Genomic DNA, 18832 nt, shown 5'->3' on the forward strand with positions numbered 1-18832 from the left:
CAGTATAAAAGTTGTACCAATTTAGTAAATCTACTGTAGATCCAAAACTCCTGCTACACATTGTTGCCCAAAGGAAATCTCATTCAATGGAGTCAATACCCTATTGGCATCCAGGGAGACAAGCACTCATCATTGATTTATCGTATTAACCTAGATTGCTCCTCAAGGATAATCTGAAGTATACAAGACCGTGGTCAATTAGTTAACATTTAGCAAGAATTTATAGATCAGATTATAATAATGAGATAAGTCTTTCTCTATATATTTTTTTTTGTTTTTTGTTCAAATACGATGACTAACAAGGGGATCACCAACTGACATCTATATGTGTGGTCATTTACCGCATGTATGGGGTTACTATATCTGGTATTCCATAATGTTTTTGGGGCCCTTAGGGGTTAAAGAGTAATTGTTATTCAATTTTCATTATTTTACATATTATTATTATTATAATACATTTTTATAGCGCCATTTATTCCATGGCACTTTACATGTGAAAAGGGGCAAATATAGACAAGTACAATAAACATGAGCAAAAACAAGGCAATAACAGGTACAGAGGGAGAGAGGACCCTGCCCGCGTGAGTCTTCAGGTTCTTTTTGAAGGTTTCCGTGGTAGGCGAGAGTCTGATGTGTTGGGGTAGAGAGTTCCAGAGTATGGGGGAAGCACGAGAGAAGTCTTGGATCCGGTTGTGGGAAGAAGAGATAAGAGGGGAGTAGAGAAGGAGATCATGAGAGGATCGAAGGTTGCGTGTAGGTAGGTATCGGGAGACCATGTCACAGATTTATGGAGGAGACAGGTTGTGGATGGCTTTGTATGTCATAGTAAGGGTTTTGAACTGGAGTCTCTGGATGATAGGAAGCCAGTGAAAGGCTTGGCATAGGGGAGAGGCTGGGGAATAGCGGAGAGACAGGTAGATTAGTCAGGCAGCAGAGTGTAGGATGGATTGGAGTGGTGCCAGTGCTAGAGGGGAGGCCAGAGAGTAGGAGGTTGCAGTAGTCGAGGCGGGAGATGATAAGGGCGTGCACTAGTTTTTCTTGTGGTGTCTTGGTCAAGGAATGCGTGGATCTGGGAAATATTTTTTAATAATAAGAATCTTTTATTTATATAGCGCTAACATATTCCGCAGCGCTTCACAGTTTGCACACATTATTATCACTGTCCCCGATGGGGCTCACAATCTAAATTCCCTATCAGTATGTCTTTGGAATGTGGGAGGAAACCGGAGATCCCTGAGGAAACCCACGCAAACACGGGGAGAACATAAAAAACTCCTTGCAGATGTTGCCCTTGGTGGGATTTGAACCCAGGACTCCAGCGCTGCAAGGCTTCAGTGCTAACCACTGAGCCACCGTACTGAGTTTGAGTCGGCAGGAGGAGGCAAGGGCTTGGATATGTGGCTATATGCTTATCTTATATTGATAGATACATACCATCTGTTTGGGGCACGAAATACATTGTTTCTTGTACCAGTTTATAAGATGGTCATGGACACTATTTGCTAGGGTCTATTTTCCCATCTGTCATCCCTCTTCCATCATGGTATTTTCAGCGTGTGCACATGCCCGCTGTGGCCGGGTTCGGGACGCATCTCTTCAGTTTCCAGGTAGTGACACGGCCGGTCTGTGACGTCATGAGGGATTTCCCTCTGACCTGCCCCGTCACGTGAGAGGCTGGGGGAGTGGCATCCACACACGTCCCAGGGCTCAGCGCACATGCGCTGCTAATGGCGCTTTTCATATCCGACACCTGGGATGTACTCTTATAAGGATCCAGGGGTGACACACATAGCTACAGCCCCCGAAGGAAGCCCAAACAAAACTCGCTGACAGGCTACATGGCTAATCAGGACTTTGTTTGAGTATGATCTCTGTCCCTTGGGTAGTGACATTTGGCTAATGGGTTTATTTAGAGTGGTGTATGCTCTCCCACATTAAAAGCCCTCTACCTTTTGAGATTAGATCTACTGTTTGCACCTTAATTGCACTATGCACTTTTTTGCTACCACATTTGTAGTTTATTAGGGTAGAGATCTTATGATCTCTGTCAGTTTGCCCAGCCTGCTTTCTTTCAGTGTTTTTGTTGTTTCTTGTGTCCTCACACGGAAGCCCTCTATGTGCCCTGTCACTGATAAGCTATTTTTATCATGATTGTTGTGTGATTTTTGTGTATTATTATGTGTTCATTAAACTATATAATTTTATGACACAATTTTTCTGGACATGTACTCCTTGTGTCTGCATAGGAGCTGCAAAGCATAAAGGGTAGGATCCTTCCCACGTTTGAGGATTGGTAATGATTATGATGATGGTAACAAGACCCTCTCAAGAGATTCTGCAAAGAAGGACCTTATAACCGGAGAAAAACATTGCATCCATTGTTTATAAAACTTCCTTGGAAATCCGTAAAAACCGAGAGATGTATTGTTTCATAAATCCAATATAACTGATTCTACAGTATTTCTTGTTTAATGATTGGTTGACTTAATAAGTCTCTTATTTACTGATGCAGGGAAAGGACAGACACCTGTGCCAAGTATTCCTCAATTTCCACTTTTTATTTTATGGTGGAGACTCTATAAAGGGATTGGAAAAAAAGTGAAAAAACTCAGAGCACCTGCCTAGAGTCCCCCCACTACCTTGACACCCCATACTTAATCACTACAATCACCGGAGGTTCTGAAGCACGGTTTGCCATGCATGACGACCATTTTACTGCAATCACAAAAAACTGTTGTGTGGTCGACTCACCTGCATTATACCTTCTCTTGTTAAGAAACTGAACTTCCCAATCTGATTGTCATCAACTTCATGAATGGCTAGGAGTTGTGATGATGGCAAATATCTTAACAGAGAAAAGAATAAGAACAATACATATTTTCTTTACACTAGATACAGTATACTATGACACAAGAGTGGAATTTAATTTCAATCACCCAGATACTGGCATCTACAAGTTTATATAGTCTAAGGCCGGCGTCACACTCGGCGTAAGACAATACGGTCCGTATTTTACGGCCGTAATACGGCCGAAATACGGTGAAATGTTCCCAAAATAGTGATCCGTAGGCAGGGTGTGTCAGCGTATTTTGCGCATGGCATCCTCCGTATGTAATCCGTATGGCATCCGTACTGCGAGATTTTCGCGCAGGCTTGCAAAACCGACATCTAATGGATTTATGTGCTCAAATGTTCGGGAAAACATATATACAGTAATATATATATATATGTCATTGAGACACATATATATATATTCTGTATTTAGATTTCATTCAGCGCGATATCTGTGAACAGCCGGTAATTCAATTGCCGGCTTTTCATTTCTCCTGCACAAACCCGACAGGATATGAGACATGGTTTACATATAGTAAACCATCTCATATCCCCTTTTTTTTTGCATATTCCACACTACTAATGTTAGTAGTGTGTATGTGCAAAATTTCAGCGCTGTAGCTGCTAAAATAAAGGGTTAAATGGCGGAAAAAATTGGCGTGGGCTCCCGCGCAATTTTCTCCGCCAGAGCGGTAAAGCCAGTGACTGAGGGCAGATATTAATAGCCAGGAGAGGGTCCATGGTTATTGGCCCCCTCGTGGCTAAAAACATCTGCCCCCAGCCACCCCAGAAAAGGCACATCTGGAAGATGTGCCTATTCTGGCACTTGGCCACTCTCTTCCCACTCCCTGTAGCGGTGGGATATGGGGTAATGAAGGGTTAATGCCACCTTGCTATTGGAAGGTGACATTAAGCCAGATTAATGATGGAGAGGCGTCAATTATGACACCTATCCATTATTAATCCAATTGTTGGAAAGGGTTAAAAAACACACACACACATGATTAAAAAGGATTTTAATGAAATAAACACAGCGGTTGTTGTAATAATTTATTGTTCTCTCAAATCCATTTGCAGTCCCTCACTTGGCAACATAATAAACGCACAAGATACATACCTTCTGATGTACTGTCAGGTCCAACGATGTAATCCATCTGAAGGGGTTAACTAATATTACAGGCAGGAGCCCTGCTAAATGCAGCTGTGCTCCGTGCTTGTAATTCCCCTGCGAATGAATGAAATGTAGGTCATTGACCTACATTTCATTCATTCGCGGTGAGGCGCCCTCTGGTGGATGTTCTCATGAACTGCAGCCTGGGAACTTTTTCCCACGCTCCAGGTCATATGAGGACATCCACCAGGGGGCGCATCACCGCGAATGAATGAAATGTAGGTCAATGACCTACATTTCATTCATTCGCAGGGGAATTACAAGCACGGAGCACAGCTGCATTATAGCAGGGCTCCTGCTTGTAATATTAGTTAACCCCTTCAGATGGATTACATCGTTGGACCTGACAGTACATCAGAAGGTATGTATCTTGTGCGTTTATTATGTTGCCAAGCGAGGGACTGCAAATGGATTTGAGAGAACAATAAATTATTACAACAACCGCTGTGTTTATTTCATTAAAATACTTTTCAATCATGTGTGTGTGTGTTTTTTAACCCTTTCCTACAATTGGATTAATAATGGATAGGTGTCATAATTGACGCCTCTCCATCATTAATCTGGCTTAATGTCACCTTCCAATAGCAAGGTGGCATTAACCCTTCATTACCCCATATCCCACCGCTACAGGGAGTGGGAAGAGAGTGGCCAAGTGCCAGAATAGGCGCATCTTCCAGATGTGCCTTTTCTGGGGTGGCTGGGGGCAGATGTTTGTAGCCAGGGGGGCCAATAACCATGGACCCTCTCCTGGCTATTAATATCTGCCTTCAGTCACTGGCTTTACCACTCTGGCGGAGAAAATTGCGCGGGAGCCCACGCCAATTTTTTCCGCCATTTAACCCTTTATTTCAGCAGCTACAGCGCTGAAATTTTGCACATACACACTACTAACATTAGTAGTGTGGAATATGCAAAAAAAAAGGGGATATGAGATGGTTTACTGTATGTAAACCATGTCTCATATCCTGTCGGGTTTGTGCAGGAGAAATGAAAAGCCGGCAATTGAATTACCGACTTTTCACTAACACCGCTGCGTATTTCTCGCAAGTCACACTGCTGGTCCGTGTGGAATCCGTATTTTTCTCGCCCCCATAGACTTTCATTGGCGATTTTTTAGCGCAGTACGCTGACAAACGCAGCATGCTGCGATTTTGTACGGCCGTAGAAAGCCGTATAATACTGAACCGTAATATACGGCTAATAGGAGCAGCCCCATTGAGAATAATTGTGCCGTATGTTATGCGAGTTTTACGGACGTAGTTTCTGCGCTCTTACGTCCGTAAAACTCGCCAGTGTGACGCCGGCCTAAGCCTTCAAAAGTTTCAGCTCTTCCTTCAAACATTCCCATCAGTAGAATTGTGCAATACAGGGAAAATGAGGCGTAATGTGCATACGTTACTGGTTATACAACTTTTACTTTAAAATATTTGCTGCACAAGTTTTTATTGTTCCGTAGAGCGGGAATGATTGAAATAACTCCAGATTATGAGAGAACCCTTTGGATGCCATAATACACACCATGTTTGGAGGCCAAAAGGCACTGCATATCACCCCAAAAACACAATACCAACAGTGAAGTTTGTAGGTGGGAACATCATGGTGTAGGGCTGTTTTTCAGCCTATGGCACTTGCAAACTTCATATTATTGAACTAAGGATGAATGGACAAATATACTGAGATATTCTTGATAAAAATCTGCGGTCATCTACCAGGATGATGAAGATTAAACAAGGGTGAAAATTTCAGCAAGACACAGATCCCACAAAAACACACAGCCAAGCAAACTCTCAACTGGTCTAATAGAAAGAAATTAAAGGGAACCTGTCACCACAAATTGGCGGGATATTTAAATGAGTTTTTACCGATCCGATGGGCGGTGTTTCCTCTTCATTTCCCCACCCCGACCATCCCTGTTGTCCGCAATATATTAGTGAATTAGGCTACTTTCACACTAGCGTTAACTGCAATACGTCGCAAATGCGTCGTTTTGCCGAAAATACGCATCCAGCAAAAGTTCTTGCTGGATACGTTTTTTCGTCATAGACTAACATTAGCGACCCATTTGCGACGCATTGCCAAACGTTGCGTCCGTTTTGCGACGCTTGGGCGTGTGGTAGCGGACCGTCGGGAGAAAAAAAGTTACATGTAACGTTTTTTGCTCCCGACGGTCCGCTTTTTCCGACCGCGCATGCGCGGCCGGAACTCCGCCCCCACCTCCCCGCACTTCCCCGCACCTCACAATGGGGCAGCGGATGCGTGGGAAAAATACATCCGCTGCCCCCGTTGTGCGGCGGAGACCACGCTAGCGTCGGGAACGTCGGCCCGACGCACAGCGACGGGTTGTTCCCGACGCTAGTGTGAAAGTAGCCTTAGAGTATGTGAGCGCCATAGTTGGCGCGTGCGCAATACAATCTTCGGTGGCGCACGCACAGTATGCTTTGCCCAACTGCGGGCAAAGCCGAAAAGCATTACTGCGCATGCGCCTGCGCACTGTGTCCCAGAAGTATTTTGCTGTGTTGCGGGACATAGTGCACGGGCGCATGCGCATACTCCAATTCACTAACATTTTGCGGAAACAGGGACGGACGGGGTCGAGAAATGAAGAGGAAATGCCGCCCATCGGACCTGTAAAAACTCATTTGAATATCCCGCCAATTTGAGGTGACAGGTTCCCTTTAAAGCTGCTACAATGGCCCAGCCAATCACCTGACCTCAATCCAATAGAGCATTTATGGAAGGAACTAAAGCTCAGAGTTCACAGAAAGAGCCCACAAAACCTTCAGGATTTGAAGAATGTTTTTGTGGAAGAATGGGCCAAAATCACAACTGTGCAATGCATGCGACCAGTTTCTCCATACAGGAGGCGTCTTGAAGCTGTCATCACCACCAAAGGATTTTGTTCGAAGTCTTAATTAAACTTCAGTAAGCATGTTCAACACTTTTTCCCTGTGTCATTTCTCGTTATTACACAAAACTTAATTAATGGACATCTTTGGTTTAATTTATTTACCTGTGTGGATTGGATGGGTTGTTACCGACATCTGGTGAGAATTTCATGTCAATAGCAACTTTAAAAATATATTTACTTGGAAAATTGGTGACTTATTGAATAGTTCAATATTTATTTCACCCGCTGTGTACAAAACATCTATTACTACCTGCATTTTTATTTATTTGCTGCTTAGATTAATATAAGAAAAGAAAATTTACTGATTGCGTGCACAGGTTGCCTGTAGGTAACTAAGTTCATAAGCCTCAATGCCAAACCTCCAACTTTCATTATTGGTTTTCTCATATTGGAATAAGTGACTTTTTGGGCTAACCTAGGCTCCACGACTGCAACCTCTACACCCACTATAGGTACATCCCTGGTAACAAGCAATATACAGTGCTCAGAGGAGATTATGATTTTATAAACGTGCCCGGGGTGGTAGATGTAGGCGAGTGTTAGTAGTAAGACACCCTGGCACATTACAGAAACACAGGGTCCTTGGGGGTGAGTGTGTCACGTGGATACCTTCAGGTTCTTCCCTGCCACAGTCTGTGTGGCACAGGACCCCTCCGGTCCCATGAGGAGGAAACCAGATAGTTTGTTAATAACAAAGTCCATTTTACTAGTCAAATAACCATCACACAAAGGATAGCAGGAACTACACTTGTTCACTTCGGCACCAAACAGAGGAATGTTCTTCACGGTTACTGGTGATAAATGTTGCCGATGGTTCACAGTTTAAGCAAAGGACCTCCATATTACTAGTGTAGCGCCACTCTTGTCGACATATTTCACCGTGGAACTGCACTTGGATCAATCTTTCCTTGGGAACAGAAGTAAGGGAGATTCTCCCACTATATTCTTCCTATATGTGCCCAGACTCACTGACACCGTCTCACTGACTGCAGCTCTCAGGCCTGTCCAGCACTAGGGCCATTCCCATCAAGTCTCTTAGAGATGGTCCTCTCTTCTCTCACTGTAGGTCCCCCAACTTTCATATGCCAGGTAGAACACTGCTGCCAATGAAGTTTTGTTGAGGACACTTGCTTCCTTTGTCACTGATTCCCACACACACCCAAGACTGATCTTCTTGTTTTCTGAGGGTACCTTGTACTTCTTGCCTTGCTAACACTCAACACTTAACTCCTTGAACTTCCTATTTCTGTCACTAACCCTAAACCCACAATCCCCAGTCTGGGCCGGACTTACAATTAACCCTGTATACAAACCCCAGAGATTGTTCCACAAAGATGACTATTACATCAACCCTGCCATCTGCTGACCTATAAACATACTACTACACTACAGTATAATATAAAATACATTCCCACATTGTAAAACAACAGACTAGCCCTCAGGGGGTGCAGGATCCTTCAACCATCATCTTACAATTTCAAATGATAACTTTTATTGTGACTGAGGTCATTGAAGAGTTGAAATAACGCAATTAATCCAGGTTCGGATTTGGCAGAGATGTCTTTTTTATTTCAGTGTGGATTTTGTAACAGATTATTATCAGTGTTACTAAAAGTTAAAACTGTGGTGAAAATCCATGACAATTCTGCAACCCAGCTAACATACATCACAGAATCAAAATAGAATTTTATCCTCTGGACATAAACAAGGACTTTTTTTAGTGAATCACTGCAAGTAAAGATCATGATAAAAAAAAGTATTTGATACAGGAAGATTAACATTTATTTGCAAAGTCTGAAATAGTAATTTATGATCGTCTTTTCCTACCTGTCCACACAGCTATCATCCTCAATGAGTGACGTGATGAACATAGGAGGCTTCTGCTCTTCATGACCCTTGTGTGATGCAAATTCAAACTGAACTGGCCGTAAGTAAAGGTGGAATTGGTTAAATCCCATCTCTTCAGCAAATTGTGTATAAGTCCTAAAATACAATCAAGGACGTTTGTCAATGAATATGCTAAAAAAAATCACTTAATTGTGGTGTTCATCATACTTCAATAAAATCTATCAGCAAGATTAGCCACCCCAAACTGTGTATATGGGCCTGTAGGTTAAAGAAGACTAAATAAGTTCCTACCTTTATGTCCGCTATCCTTGGGCGGATTCCGAAAAAATCAAAGATTTTCAGAATATGCAAATGATGTATTGAGTGCTTTGCCACTCCCAGAGCACTTCACAAACCTCTGCCTCCTGAGGTTATTTCCATCCTTAGCTCTATAAATGATGTGTCTGAAGTCAAGAGCCAGACAGAAAATCTAGCGTCTACGTAGATCACTGCTTTCCACCATTCTGTGCACAAAGATGTCCTGCTAAGGGCACTGTTTTCAGCATTCTATTACACATACACCACCCATGTTATGATGGACACTGTAAAAAAGAGCAACGAGGATGCTTGGCATCAAGATCAGTGCCCTTAGCTGGACACGTTGTGTGGAAGCAAGGAAAGCGGTGATCTATACACGTTCTCAACTCCCTGCTTGTCATACTTTTCCAAGGGTGAATAAAAACATTTGCTACAAGAAGCAACTGTTACATTTTGCAAGGCAGACTACATCCTATAAAAAAGCACATACACCTCCTGGGAAAGCTGGTGAGATAAATTACACAGCTCAGATGACCGTCATTTGAGTAAATGAAAATAACGGTGGTTCAGATGGAAATAAAACAAAAAGTGATAGAATAACAAGAAGCAATGAAGCAAGATGGTTGTTCTTTGTGTGTTTCTTGCTCTATTATTTTTTTATATGAATTAGATGTATTACGTCATTATGACTCACTGGCATGGGGATCGCTGTTAACCTTTACTTTTAATACAGCTCAATAGAAATCCTTACAAAAAATATGATATTCACTCTGAAAGCTATTGTGACCTTGTACATAATTGCATGAATAAATCTCCCCATACTGGCTGTATTAAGTGAAGGTCTCCTTGAGGTGTCTAGCTAAATTTGTCTGACCTGGAAAGAAATGCCGTTTCGAATGATGCCTCAATTATTCTGTAACGTAGAGTGATGAGCTGGAGCATCTTGCTGAATGTGTCCTGGATATGGATTTGCTTTCCTCTGCCATGCTTTTTATCTTCATCAGCTGAGTTCAGTGCTGACATGCAGATATCCCTAACCATGACTGGATCTTCTATTAACACCTCTTCAAAGAGCTATAGCAGAATAAAATAATGAAGCAGAAAAATAACCTCAGACATTGATGACCACAGTAGTTCGATGACAGTGTGATGCATCCAAACAATGTATTATTTATCTTACATCTTTGTGCACATTTGCTGTAAAGGATTTCAGAAGATCTTTGGGAGCCAACCATTCTCTAAGTGCGAGCTGAAGAACCCTTTTCTCTACAATGTAAGACTGTTTCGGTGTCTTTGAATTGCAGAGATGCTGAAACTCTTTACAAATATGGTCCAGCGTACAAGAAATCAGGAATGCTAGTCCCAGAGATGGATGGAATTCAAAGAGGTAAACATTCTTTAATGCAGGGCTGTGGATAAATGGACAATGAATGAACAATCATTAGAGATTCCATAGGCGTGGTGGCTCAGTGGTTAGAACTGTTTTGCAATGCTGGGGGCCTGGGTTCAAATCCCACCATCTGTTGGCACACAGCTGTTAGGAATCTCTTACTGTTTGTGATATCTCCAAGTTCTACTTCCGCTTTAGTGGACCTTAAGTGCCACCTTATCACTAGCGCTTCTCTATCATTCACGCCTACCCTATACATAGTCTGTATATCTGAAATGTGCCAAGTTATTGACTGAAATGTTATATATTGGATTGCAAATAAACATCACCTGTATTTCATTACCGAGTGCCTAGTTCTTTATAGCAACTATAAAGGGGTAGGACCCTACTAGTGTACCATTGACGCAGGGTGCCATGATCTACTCGCATTCCAAATCCCACCAAGAACACCATATACAGGGAGTTTATATGTTTACGTGGGTTTCTTTCGGATACTACGGTTTCCTCCCATACTCCAAAGACATACTTTTAAGGAAATAAGTTTGTGAGCCCCATTGGGGACAGGGATGATAATGTCTGTGGAATACAATGATGATCTAAAAGCAAGTAAAATTAATAAATATAGTATACTTGATTAAAGTCCTAGTAGAATGCCTGTAGAAGGTGATTGAAGATCTTGGCCTCCACAGTCATAATACGATTGATCCTAATTCTTGATTTGTAACCGATTATTAGAGAACCATGAAACATACTTACCAGCTAGTGTTAAGTGAGACAAGAGGCTTAGTTACAATATTATGTGGAAGACCAAAGTCATAAGTGCCCCCTTTTCGGCTTTCCCGCCAAACCTTCTGGACAAATTCCCTTTGATTTTCTAGCTGTATACATGAAAATCATTAAAAAAAAAAAAAGAATATTACTATTTAATATTTATTTTTGTAGTTTGTTTACCCCTGATATGACCCACGGGGACAATTACCATATATAAAAAAATTCTTACCTCACATTTCTGCGGCATGATGAAGCTAAATGTTATTCATAAAAACCTCTGAGTATTAACTCTTGAGGGTGCTATATTGGCATTATATCATTAAGTATGAGAACCAACAAATTACAAAAAGACCTAAAACAATAACTTGTAATAATAATGATTAAAATCTCATAGGAAAAACCACACACAAAAAAATGGCAGGGTACCTTATAGTGTGGTCAAGCACTTGTTAATGCAGCCTAACTCCCTATAAAATATATAATATGTATAATTTCTAATTAAATAATACAAGAAAATGGACTAGGGAGGATAGAGGTGCCTTCCCTAATAGAATCCCTTCCTTGCAGAGGAGGTTGACACCCTGGGATACGACATGGCGCCCCCGCTCAACGTAGGCTGACCCCAAGAGACCCTAACAAGGCATCCCTACCAAAAGAGCCACCACCAAACACCAAAAATTGAAAATAAAAAGTGCTGTTTGTGCTGTCATTATGTTATTTTTTGCGGTTTCTTCATTATATCATTATTATTAAGGAATCCTTCAAAATAATGAAAAATAAGTTTTTCTTTCTAAGGCTAGGTTCACATTGCGTCAAGTACATGGCGTTAAACGGATCCGTTAAACGCATGTACAGAAAAGGATCAAATTTGTAGAAAAATCGGCTTCACGTTAACGCTTGCGTTAACGCTTTTGACAGCGTTTTCCTCATTTTGATGTCCGTTCGAGATGTATCCGTTTGTCTGCGTTTGTCACTGTCAATAAAGTTTTTTTTTTTTTTTCTCCTTTTGTCCTCGTCGGGGTGTAGGTGCAGACTCATTCTCCATTTTGAAAGCATTGAGTGAACTTCTGCTAGCAAGATGTTTGTGTCTGAGCTGGTTCGATTTCGCTTGATGCGGTTGTGACTTCGCCAGAGAAAGCGTAGTTCGCAAAGGAGATATTGGATCCACGAAGTTAATTTCTTGCGGAGTACTTATGGTGCCTTTCACACCCTGTATCTTCAGCTTCGGGATCACCCTTCAAAATTCCAACGCTATCTACGGATGTCCATTGAGACCTTTGATGTTCTGCTTTCACATGTGAAGGATGAGATACATCATCAGCGCAGCACTTTCCGTGAAAGCATCTGTGCGGAGGAACGATTAGTAGTGACTGTGAGGTAATTATAAAATTTTTTCTCATTCTATTGACAAAGACTAGATCTAGGTATCGTGGGGCATAATGGTCATTTAGCAATTGTAAATTCTATTTATGTAGCATTTTAGTTGTCCTTAAAAATCCTAAACATTTTTTTGTTTTTCTTTTTCAATGCCGACAGATATCTGGCTACCGGAGAATCTTTTGCGTCACTGCATTACCAATTTAGACTGGGGAAGTCAACAATTTGCCAACTGGTTCGGGAAACTTGTGATGCCATTTGGAACAACTTGCAACCACTTGTGCTACCAACCCCAACATCAGAAATGTGGCTAGCGATTTCCCAACAGTTCGAGGATGTGGCTAATTTCCCCAATTGTATTGGTGCCGTGGACGGCAAGCACATACGGATTCAGAAACCAGCGCATAGTGGGTCCCTGTACTATAATTATAAAAAATACTTCTCGATAATCTTGATGGCTATTGCGGATGCAAGATACCGGTTTGTAGCTGTGGATATTGGTGCGTATGGCCGTACTAACGATTCAAGAGTCTTCAGAGACTCCAACATGGGGAGATGTTTGTGTAGCAACAATTTTAACTTGCCCTCATCACGACCTCTACCGGGGACCGAAGACCCAAGTTTGCCCTTTGTTTTAGTTGGTGATGAGGCATTCCAACTTGGGCAAAATCTCCTCAAACCGTACTCAAGCCGCAGTCTGAACTCCACCAAGCGCATTTTTAATTATCGCTTGAGCCGGGCAAGACGTTATGTGGAGTGCGCCTTTGGGATTTTGACATTAAAATGGCGAATTCTACTAACGTGCATGCAACTGCAACCAGAAAATGTGGACCGTGTTGTGAAGGCATGCATCTGTCTGCATAATTTTGTGGCCAGACATGAACCCCAGGTGGTTGACCCCGATGAATGTGAGTCGAACCTCATGAGCATTGAATCTACTGCTGTTCGGTCTGCAGCACAAATAATGAGGATCCGTGACCAATTTGCACAGTACTTCATACATGAGGGGCATTTCAAGTCTGAAGCTGTGTCCTGATGTGTTTTTTGTTTTTTGTTTTTTTTTTATTTCCCATATGTCTTGTAAAATATGTCTTGTAAAATGTTACATTACTGTTATGTTGTGTTCACAGTCATACAAGAATCAGATTTTAAACAGTTTACTTAAGTTTCTGAATTTTTATGAAAGAACAGTTGTGAACTTGTTACATATGATATCCCATAGGGATGTAAAAAAACACACACGAAATTGGGTGGTAAAAAAACAATAAACCAAAGAACGTGAAACACAGTTTGCACCTGGCTGGGGACACTGAGCTGTACTACAGACTCTGGTATTGCGCGGGCGTATTGTCTGCCCAGGTGTATGATGGACTGCTACTTTGTCTCTGATGTTCCATGCTCGTTTCACACCGGGCTCTATATTGAGGGTTGTAGGCCGGCATGTCTATGCTTCTGGTTCTCGATGGAGCTGGCTCCTGGGGTCCCACAAATTCCTCAAGAAGGTCATTCAGTCTTTGCCGAAACAAAAGGTTTCTGTGTGCCGGGATATTTTGTGCTACGGGAACATAGGACAAAAAAAGTAGCTTCCACTCATTTGCAGAATATACAGACTCGCGAGATTGTAAGTCGGTAATTTCCCGCCTCAGGTCTTTCAGTTCACTCCGACACATGTCCTCAACCCGCTGAAGTCCATCAACAATAATGGCATCAGCTTCATCTTTTTGTGAAGCTCGCTTGCGTCCACGCACTGATTGCAACCGGGCACTCACACCTGAAGCCACAGTGCTTCTCTCCCCAGATCGTGGCTCGCTGATGACAGAGACGTCTTCAGTGCCCGTCTGCTGACTTGGTTCCAGTGGAGATGGCTCCAGTTCTTCTGCCTGTCTAGGCGCGGCGGTACTGCATATCGTGCTGGAACCAAAAAAATATATATATTTAGCTTTAATTTTTAAACAATTTTGTCTCGCACGCAGACTAATTTGTACTTACGAGCGCTGAGACACTGTTTTTTGAAGAAAGAGCAATTGCTCGTAATGCACATACGGGGTCACCCGTTTGGCACCTGATCCACTTGGTGGATTTTGACTATTCCGGTAGTCACGGACAAAGCGGTCCCTTATTGATTTCCAACGGGTATGGACCGCATCCGCTGTAATTTTTAAAAAAAGGTAAAAAAAATATATATATATATTAGTAGACAGTTCTTATTTTGATAGTTTAAAAATTGTGTATAGTTAGTTAAGATAGTTGATATATAGCTAGTAGATAGATAGTTGATAGATAGTAATTATAGATGATAGAGATATAGTTTAGTGTATAGGTAGTTGATAGTTCAGAGATAGATAGTAGACAATTTAACATCACCAATATTTACCAATTTTTTTCTTTGAGGTTGACGACTTCTCCATGTATCGGGGATCGAAGTGAGAGATAATTTGATCCCACAACTTCCGGTTCTTTACTATGTCATGGTGGGAGCTGTCGCTTTGGTCCCATATTGAGGGGTTGGCTTCCACAAGGTTGATCAGTGTCTCATTGTGAATGGTCAACGGCTCTTCATCAACCACAATCCTTTTTTTTTTTTGGCTCGCTGACTTGGACTATGTAAACACAAAGCGTAATGTTGAAAGGTTCAATTATAGAGAGATACAGAGATAGATAGATACAGAGATAGATAGATACATAGATAGATACATAGATAGATACATAGATAGATACAGCGAAAGATAGAGAGAGAGAGAGAGAGATAGTGGATAGATAGTTTATAGATATAGCAGATAGAAAGTGAATAGATAGATTGTAGATACATTTCTAGTTTTATATTTACCACTGGCAGTTGTGGAGACGACAGACGGCGAGGAACCTTCTTCCTCTTGTGTCCTCCGTGTGCCACAACCTATTGTGTATGTAAATGGAAAAAAAAATTACATTTCTTTGATCAATAAATTTATGTTTGCAAAAACTTAAAAATGTCTGCTATGTACCTTTGTTGGTTTTGTCTGTTTTTTTTGGGGGGGCCTAGCAGCCTCGGGCTCCGAAGACTCCTATTTGCAATAGAAACATGATTATACATATATATATAGCTTAATACACTGAATTTTCACACAAATTTTAGTGGTTTTTTAAAGTGCAAGCCTACCGACTGAGAAGAAAAAACCGCAGACACGCTGCTGCTGCTGCTGTTTCCCTCACTATCCGACATCTGCAACAAAGCAATACATTTTTAGTACACACACATCCGTCGGACAATACAGACTCCCATGATGTATACAGAGATATCTACTATATAATTGTCTAGGGAACTTCCGTCTTTCTGTCCTTCTGTCACGGTATTAATTCGCTGATTGGCCTCGGCAGCTGCCTGTCATGGCTGCCGCGGCCAATCAGCGACGCGCACAGTCAGAAAAAAAAGGGCCGCCCCGCACTCACTGCCCGGCGCCCGCATACACCCCTCTGCTCACCGCTCACACAGGGTACTGTGACAAACGTCGCTGTGCAATATACTACGTGACTGGGTTCTGTATACTACGTCGCTGGGTGCTGTATACTACTTCACTGTGCAATACACTACGTGGCTCTGTGATGTATACTACGTCACTGGGCAATATACTACGTAGCTGGGCAATATACTACATGCTACATGGCTGGGCAATATACTACGTGGACATGCATATTCTAGAATACCCAATGCATTATCGGGCCACCATCTAGTATATATATATATATATATACAAATGTACTTACATTTCCTGTGATCTTTTGCAAGACACTTTTTCTCTGGTGTGCAGCAGGCCTCAGGATGGCCGAAATCCTGTTTCCTGTCACATGACCACATGGACATCCCTCAAACGCTATTAAAACGTATGGTTCTTTTTTGAAATTTATCAAGATTTGCGTCTGGCTGCGTTTGCAATAGACATCAATGGCAGAATTAACGCTTCCGTTAGTATTGCGTTAGCTTGGCCGGACCCAAAAACGCTGCAAGCCGCGTTCCAAGGTCCGTCAGAAAAAAACATTTGGCATGCGTCACGAGGCGTCAGACAATGCAAGTCTATGGGCGCGTTAGTATGTGCGTTATATTGCGTTTTCACTACTTAAAAACGTGTCCGTTAGACGGACTCACCTAGCGCAATGTGAACCTAGCCTTACATATCGAACCAGCGTGTACTTTAAGATTATTTACAACCCTCGTGCGCCCCCCCCATTTGGACACAAAAGTTTCCCATGTATAGATCGCACTCTATTGCTAGTGTCATACTAGTAAGATATACTGAAGGTAACATTAAAGTACTGATATATCACCCTCAAGAGTTAATACTCCGAGGTTTTTATAAATGACATTTAGCTTCATAATGACGCAGAAATGTGAGCTAAGAATTTTTCAATTAAACATGATAATGATTACACTGAGCATCATAGTATAGAACCATTGGAAACAAGAAATACATCATAGCAAAAGGATTACTAGAAGCTTATAATATTATTAGAAGCTTGCAACAGACAGATTATTGAGTGCCTGCCTGCTACATTAGAGAAAGGGTGCATTATTATTGGAGGAGAAAGACGAGCCTCCATGTAGGGACGTACCACCGCAGGTGGAAACTGGGCACACGTAGGCATCAAATATAGGAGGTGAGGGAAGGAGGTGCTTTGGTTTACACTGATTGGAGGAGGTTGACTAGCCCCTCTCGAGGGCGGTCACATCCTCTGGACAGAGAGAGCGCGAAGCACCATCGGGGGTGGAACCTTGATACATGCAGCTACCGACGATAGGCAGTGACGGGAGAAAACGCCCTCGTTGTTTATTGGTTGAAGAGAATGAGTCTCCGGCAAAGAGGAGAGTGAAATAGGCGGAGACCAAATACACAAGATATCTCCCCGCCTAGTGATTGGCTCCTTAACATTGAGGGGAGGGATGAGCGGGACAATCCTCCAGATAAATACACGCCAGTTTGGCCGTCGAACGCGTCCTGCAACCATGCTGATATGTATAACTAAGGTTTATCAGAATTACCTACCACATGATTAATTGAAGTTTTATCATTTTTAAATACCGCTTACCCATGACGATCATGGCAGTCATCACTCATGTTGAAACGCGTAGTGATTAGGGAATTACTATATGCAGTGAAAGAGATTAGCCCAGCTGTTAATACAACTCAGGGCTGATCACCTAGAGTGTTGGGAACAGGAAGACTCTAGAACACTTTATTACAAAGTTGCTGATAACCTGATTGTTTATATGATTTAGAGCCCTTCAACCTGGACACTGGAATCAGGAAGGCACTTTGTTATAAATCCATCGTATTAGATCACTGATAAGAGCACCCAGTCAGTGTAATGACTAACAAGGTTTTTGGATATGGAATAATATCTTGAGTATTAAAATTGCAGTTCGTAGATATTGACAATATCCCTGGTACCACACTAACAACTGCAATCATTCCTTAGTGGATTGATTTTAAAGGATATAAAATGGTTATAATAGTGAATAGTGTTAATTGTAAGACAATATATTAAAAGTTAACTTTTGTTACTCCAATTAGATTAGTCAGTGAAATTTTTGTCAATTAATTTTGGAGATATCTACTCAATTACTTAGCAGTGAATTCGTGTGTACAGGTGTGAACTAACAGTAACCATCTCTATACATAACAAACAAATATACTACCTGATGGTCCATCTGACGACGGACCACATGATGTGGTCATATGTTAGCTCTTCGCCACGTATCCAGGAAGCATTTTATGTCGGACCGCACACACTGCACATTAGATAGGTTCCCAGCAACCGGAGAGTTCCTTGTCATTGGCTGCTAGCCAAGCATGAATTGGCCAAATTATGTGCCAAGTATCTCCATTTTTTCTTATTATCTAGAGAAGTAATGCAATTCAAACTTCATATACTTCATGTCTACATGCTATAGCACTACAGAGTGCTATTTTATGTGTTTGTTACACCAGAATTCTGGCAAAAAAATCTGAATAAAGCACAATATTTGTGCGCAACTCGGAAGTTACACAAAACTATTGCTCCTTTTGACATTTTCATGCTAGTTTTGTCCAGCTATGCAAATATAGGTGGAGCATGGGTGAGAAGGAGAGTGGCTAAGCCTATTCTACCAATTTATGGAAAATTACATCATTTTCACAGCATAACGTACTCGAAAAATTTACTCCAGTTTTTGACTGAAGTGCATTTCTGTCAGAGGCGCCACTTAATAAATTAGACTCATCTC

General features: G+C 41.8%; 2 protein-coding genes across 3 annotated transcripts in view; both read right to left on the reverse strand.

The window, feature by feature from the left end:
• LOC143807719 (uncharacterized) overlaps nt 1–18832 on the reverse strand; it is a 345126-nt gene that overhangs the window by 226361 nt on the left and 99933 nt on the right. For both annotated transcript variants that reach the window (XM_077289578.1, XM_077289579.1), the window contains 5 exons: nt 11203–11324; nt 10237–10465; nt 9931–10130; nt 8739–8894; nt 2752–2845 (listed from right to left, as the gene is read on the reverse strand). In XM_077289578.1, the coding sequence (XP_077145693.1) occupies nt 2752–2845; nt 8739–8894; nt 9931–10130; nt 10237–10465; nt 11203–11324 (801 nt within the window). The remainder of the gene's footprint in view (nt 1–2751; nt 2846–8738; nt 8895–9930; nt 10131–10236; nt 10466–11202; nt 11325–18832) is intronic.
• Nucleotides 13857–15497, reverse strand: LOC143809883 (uncharacterized). Its single transcript, XM_077292860.1, has 4 exons — nt 15422–15497; nt 14969–15194; nt 14584–14743; nt 13857–14505 (listed from the first exon to the last, which is right to left on the reverse strand). Exons 2-4 carry the CDS (start codon nt 15000–15002, stop codon nt 13914–13916), a joined length of 786 nt encoding a protein of 261 aa, XP_077148975.1. The 5' UTR covers nt 15003–15194; nt 15422–15497; the 3' UTR covers nt 13857–13913.

Source organism: Ranitomeya variabilis, chromosome 2 (assembly GCF_051348905.1).
Source record: "Ranitomeya variabilis isolate aRanVar5 chromosome 2, aRanVar5.hap1, whole genome shotgun sequence".
Lineage (NCBI taxonomy): Eukaryota > Metazoa > Chordata > Amphibia > Anura > Dendrobatidae > Ranitomeya > Ranitomeya variabilis.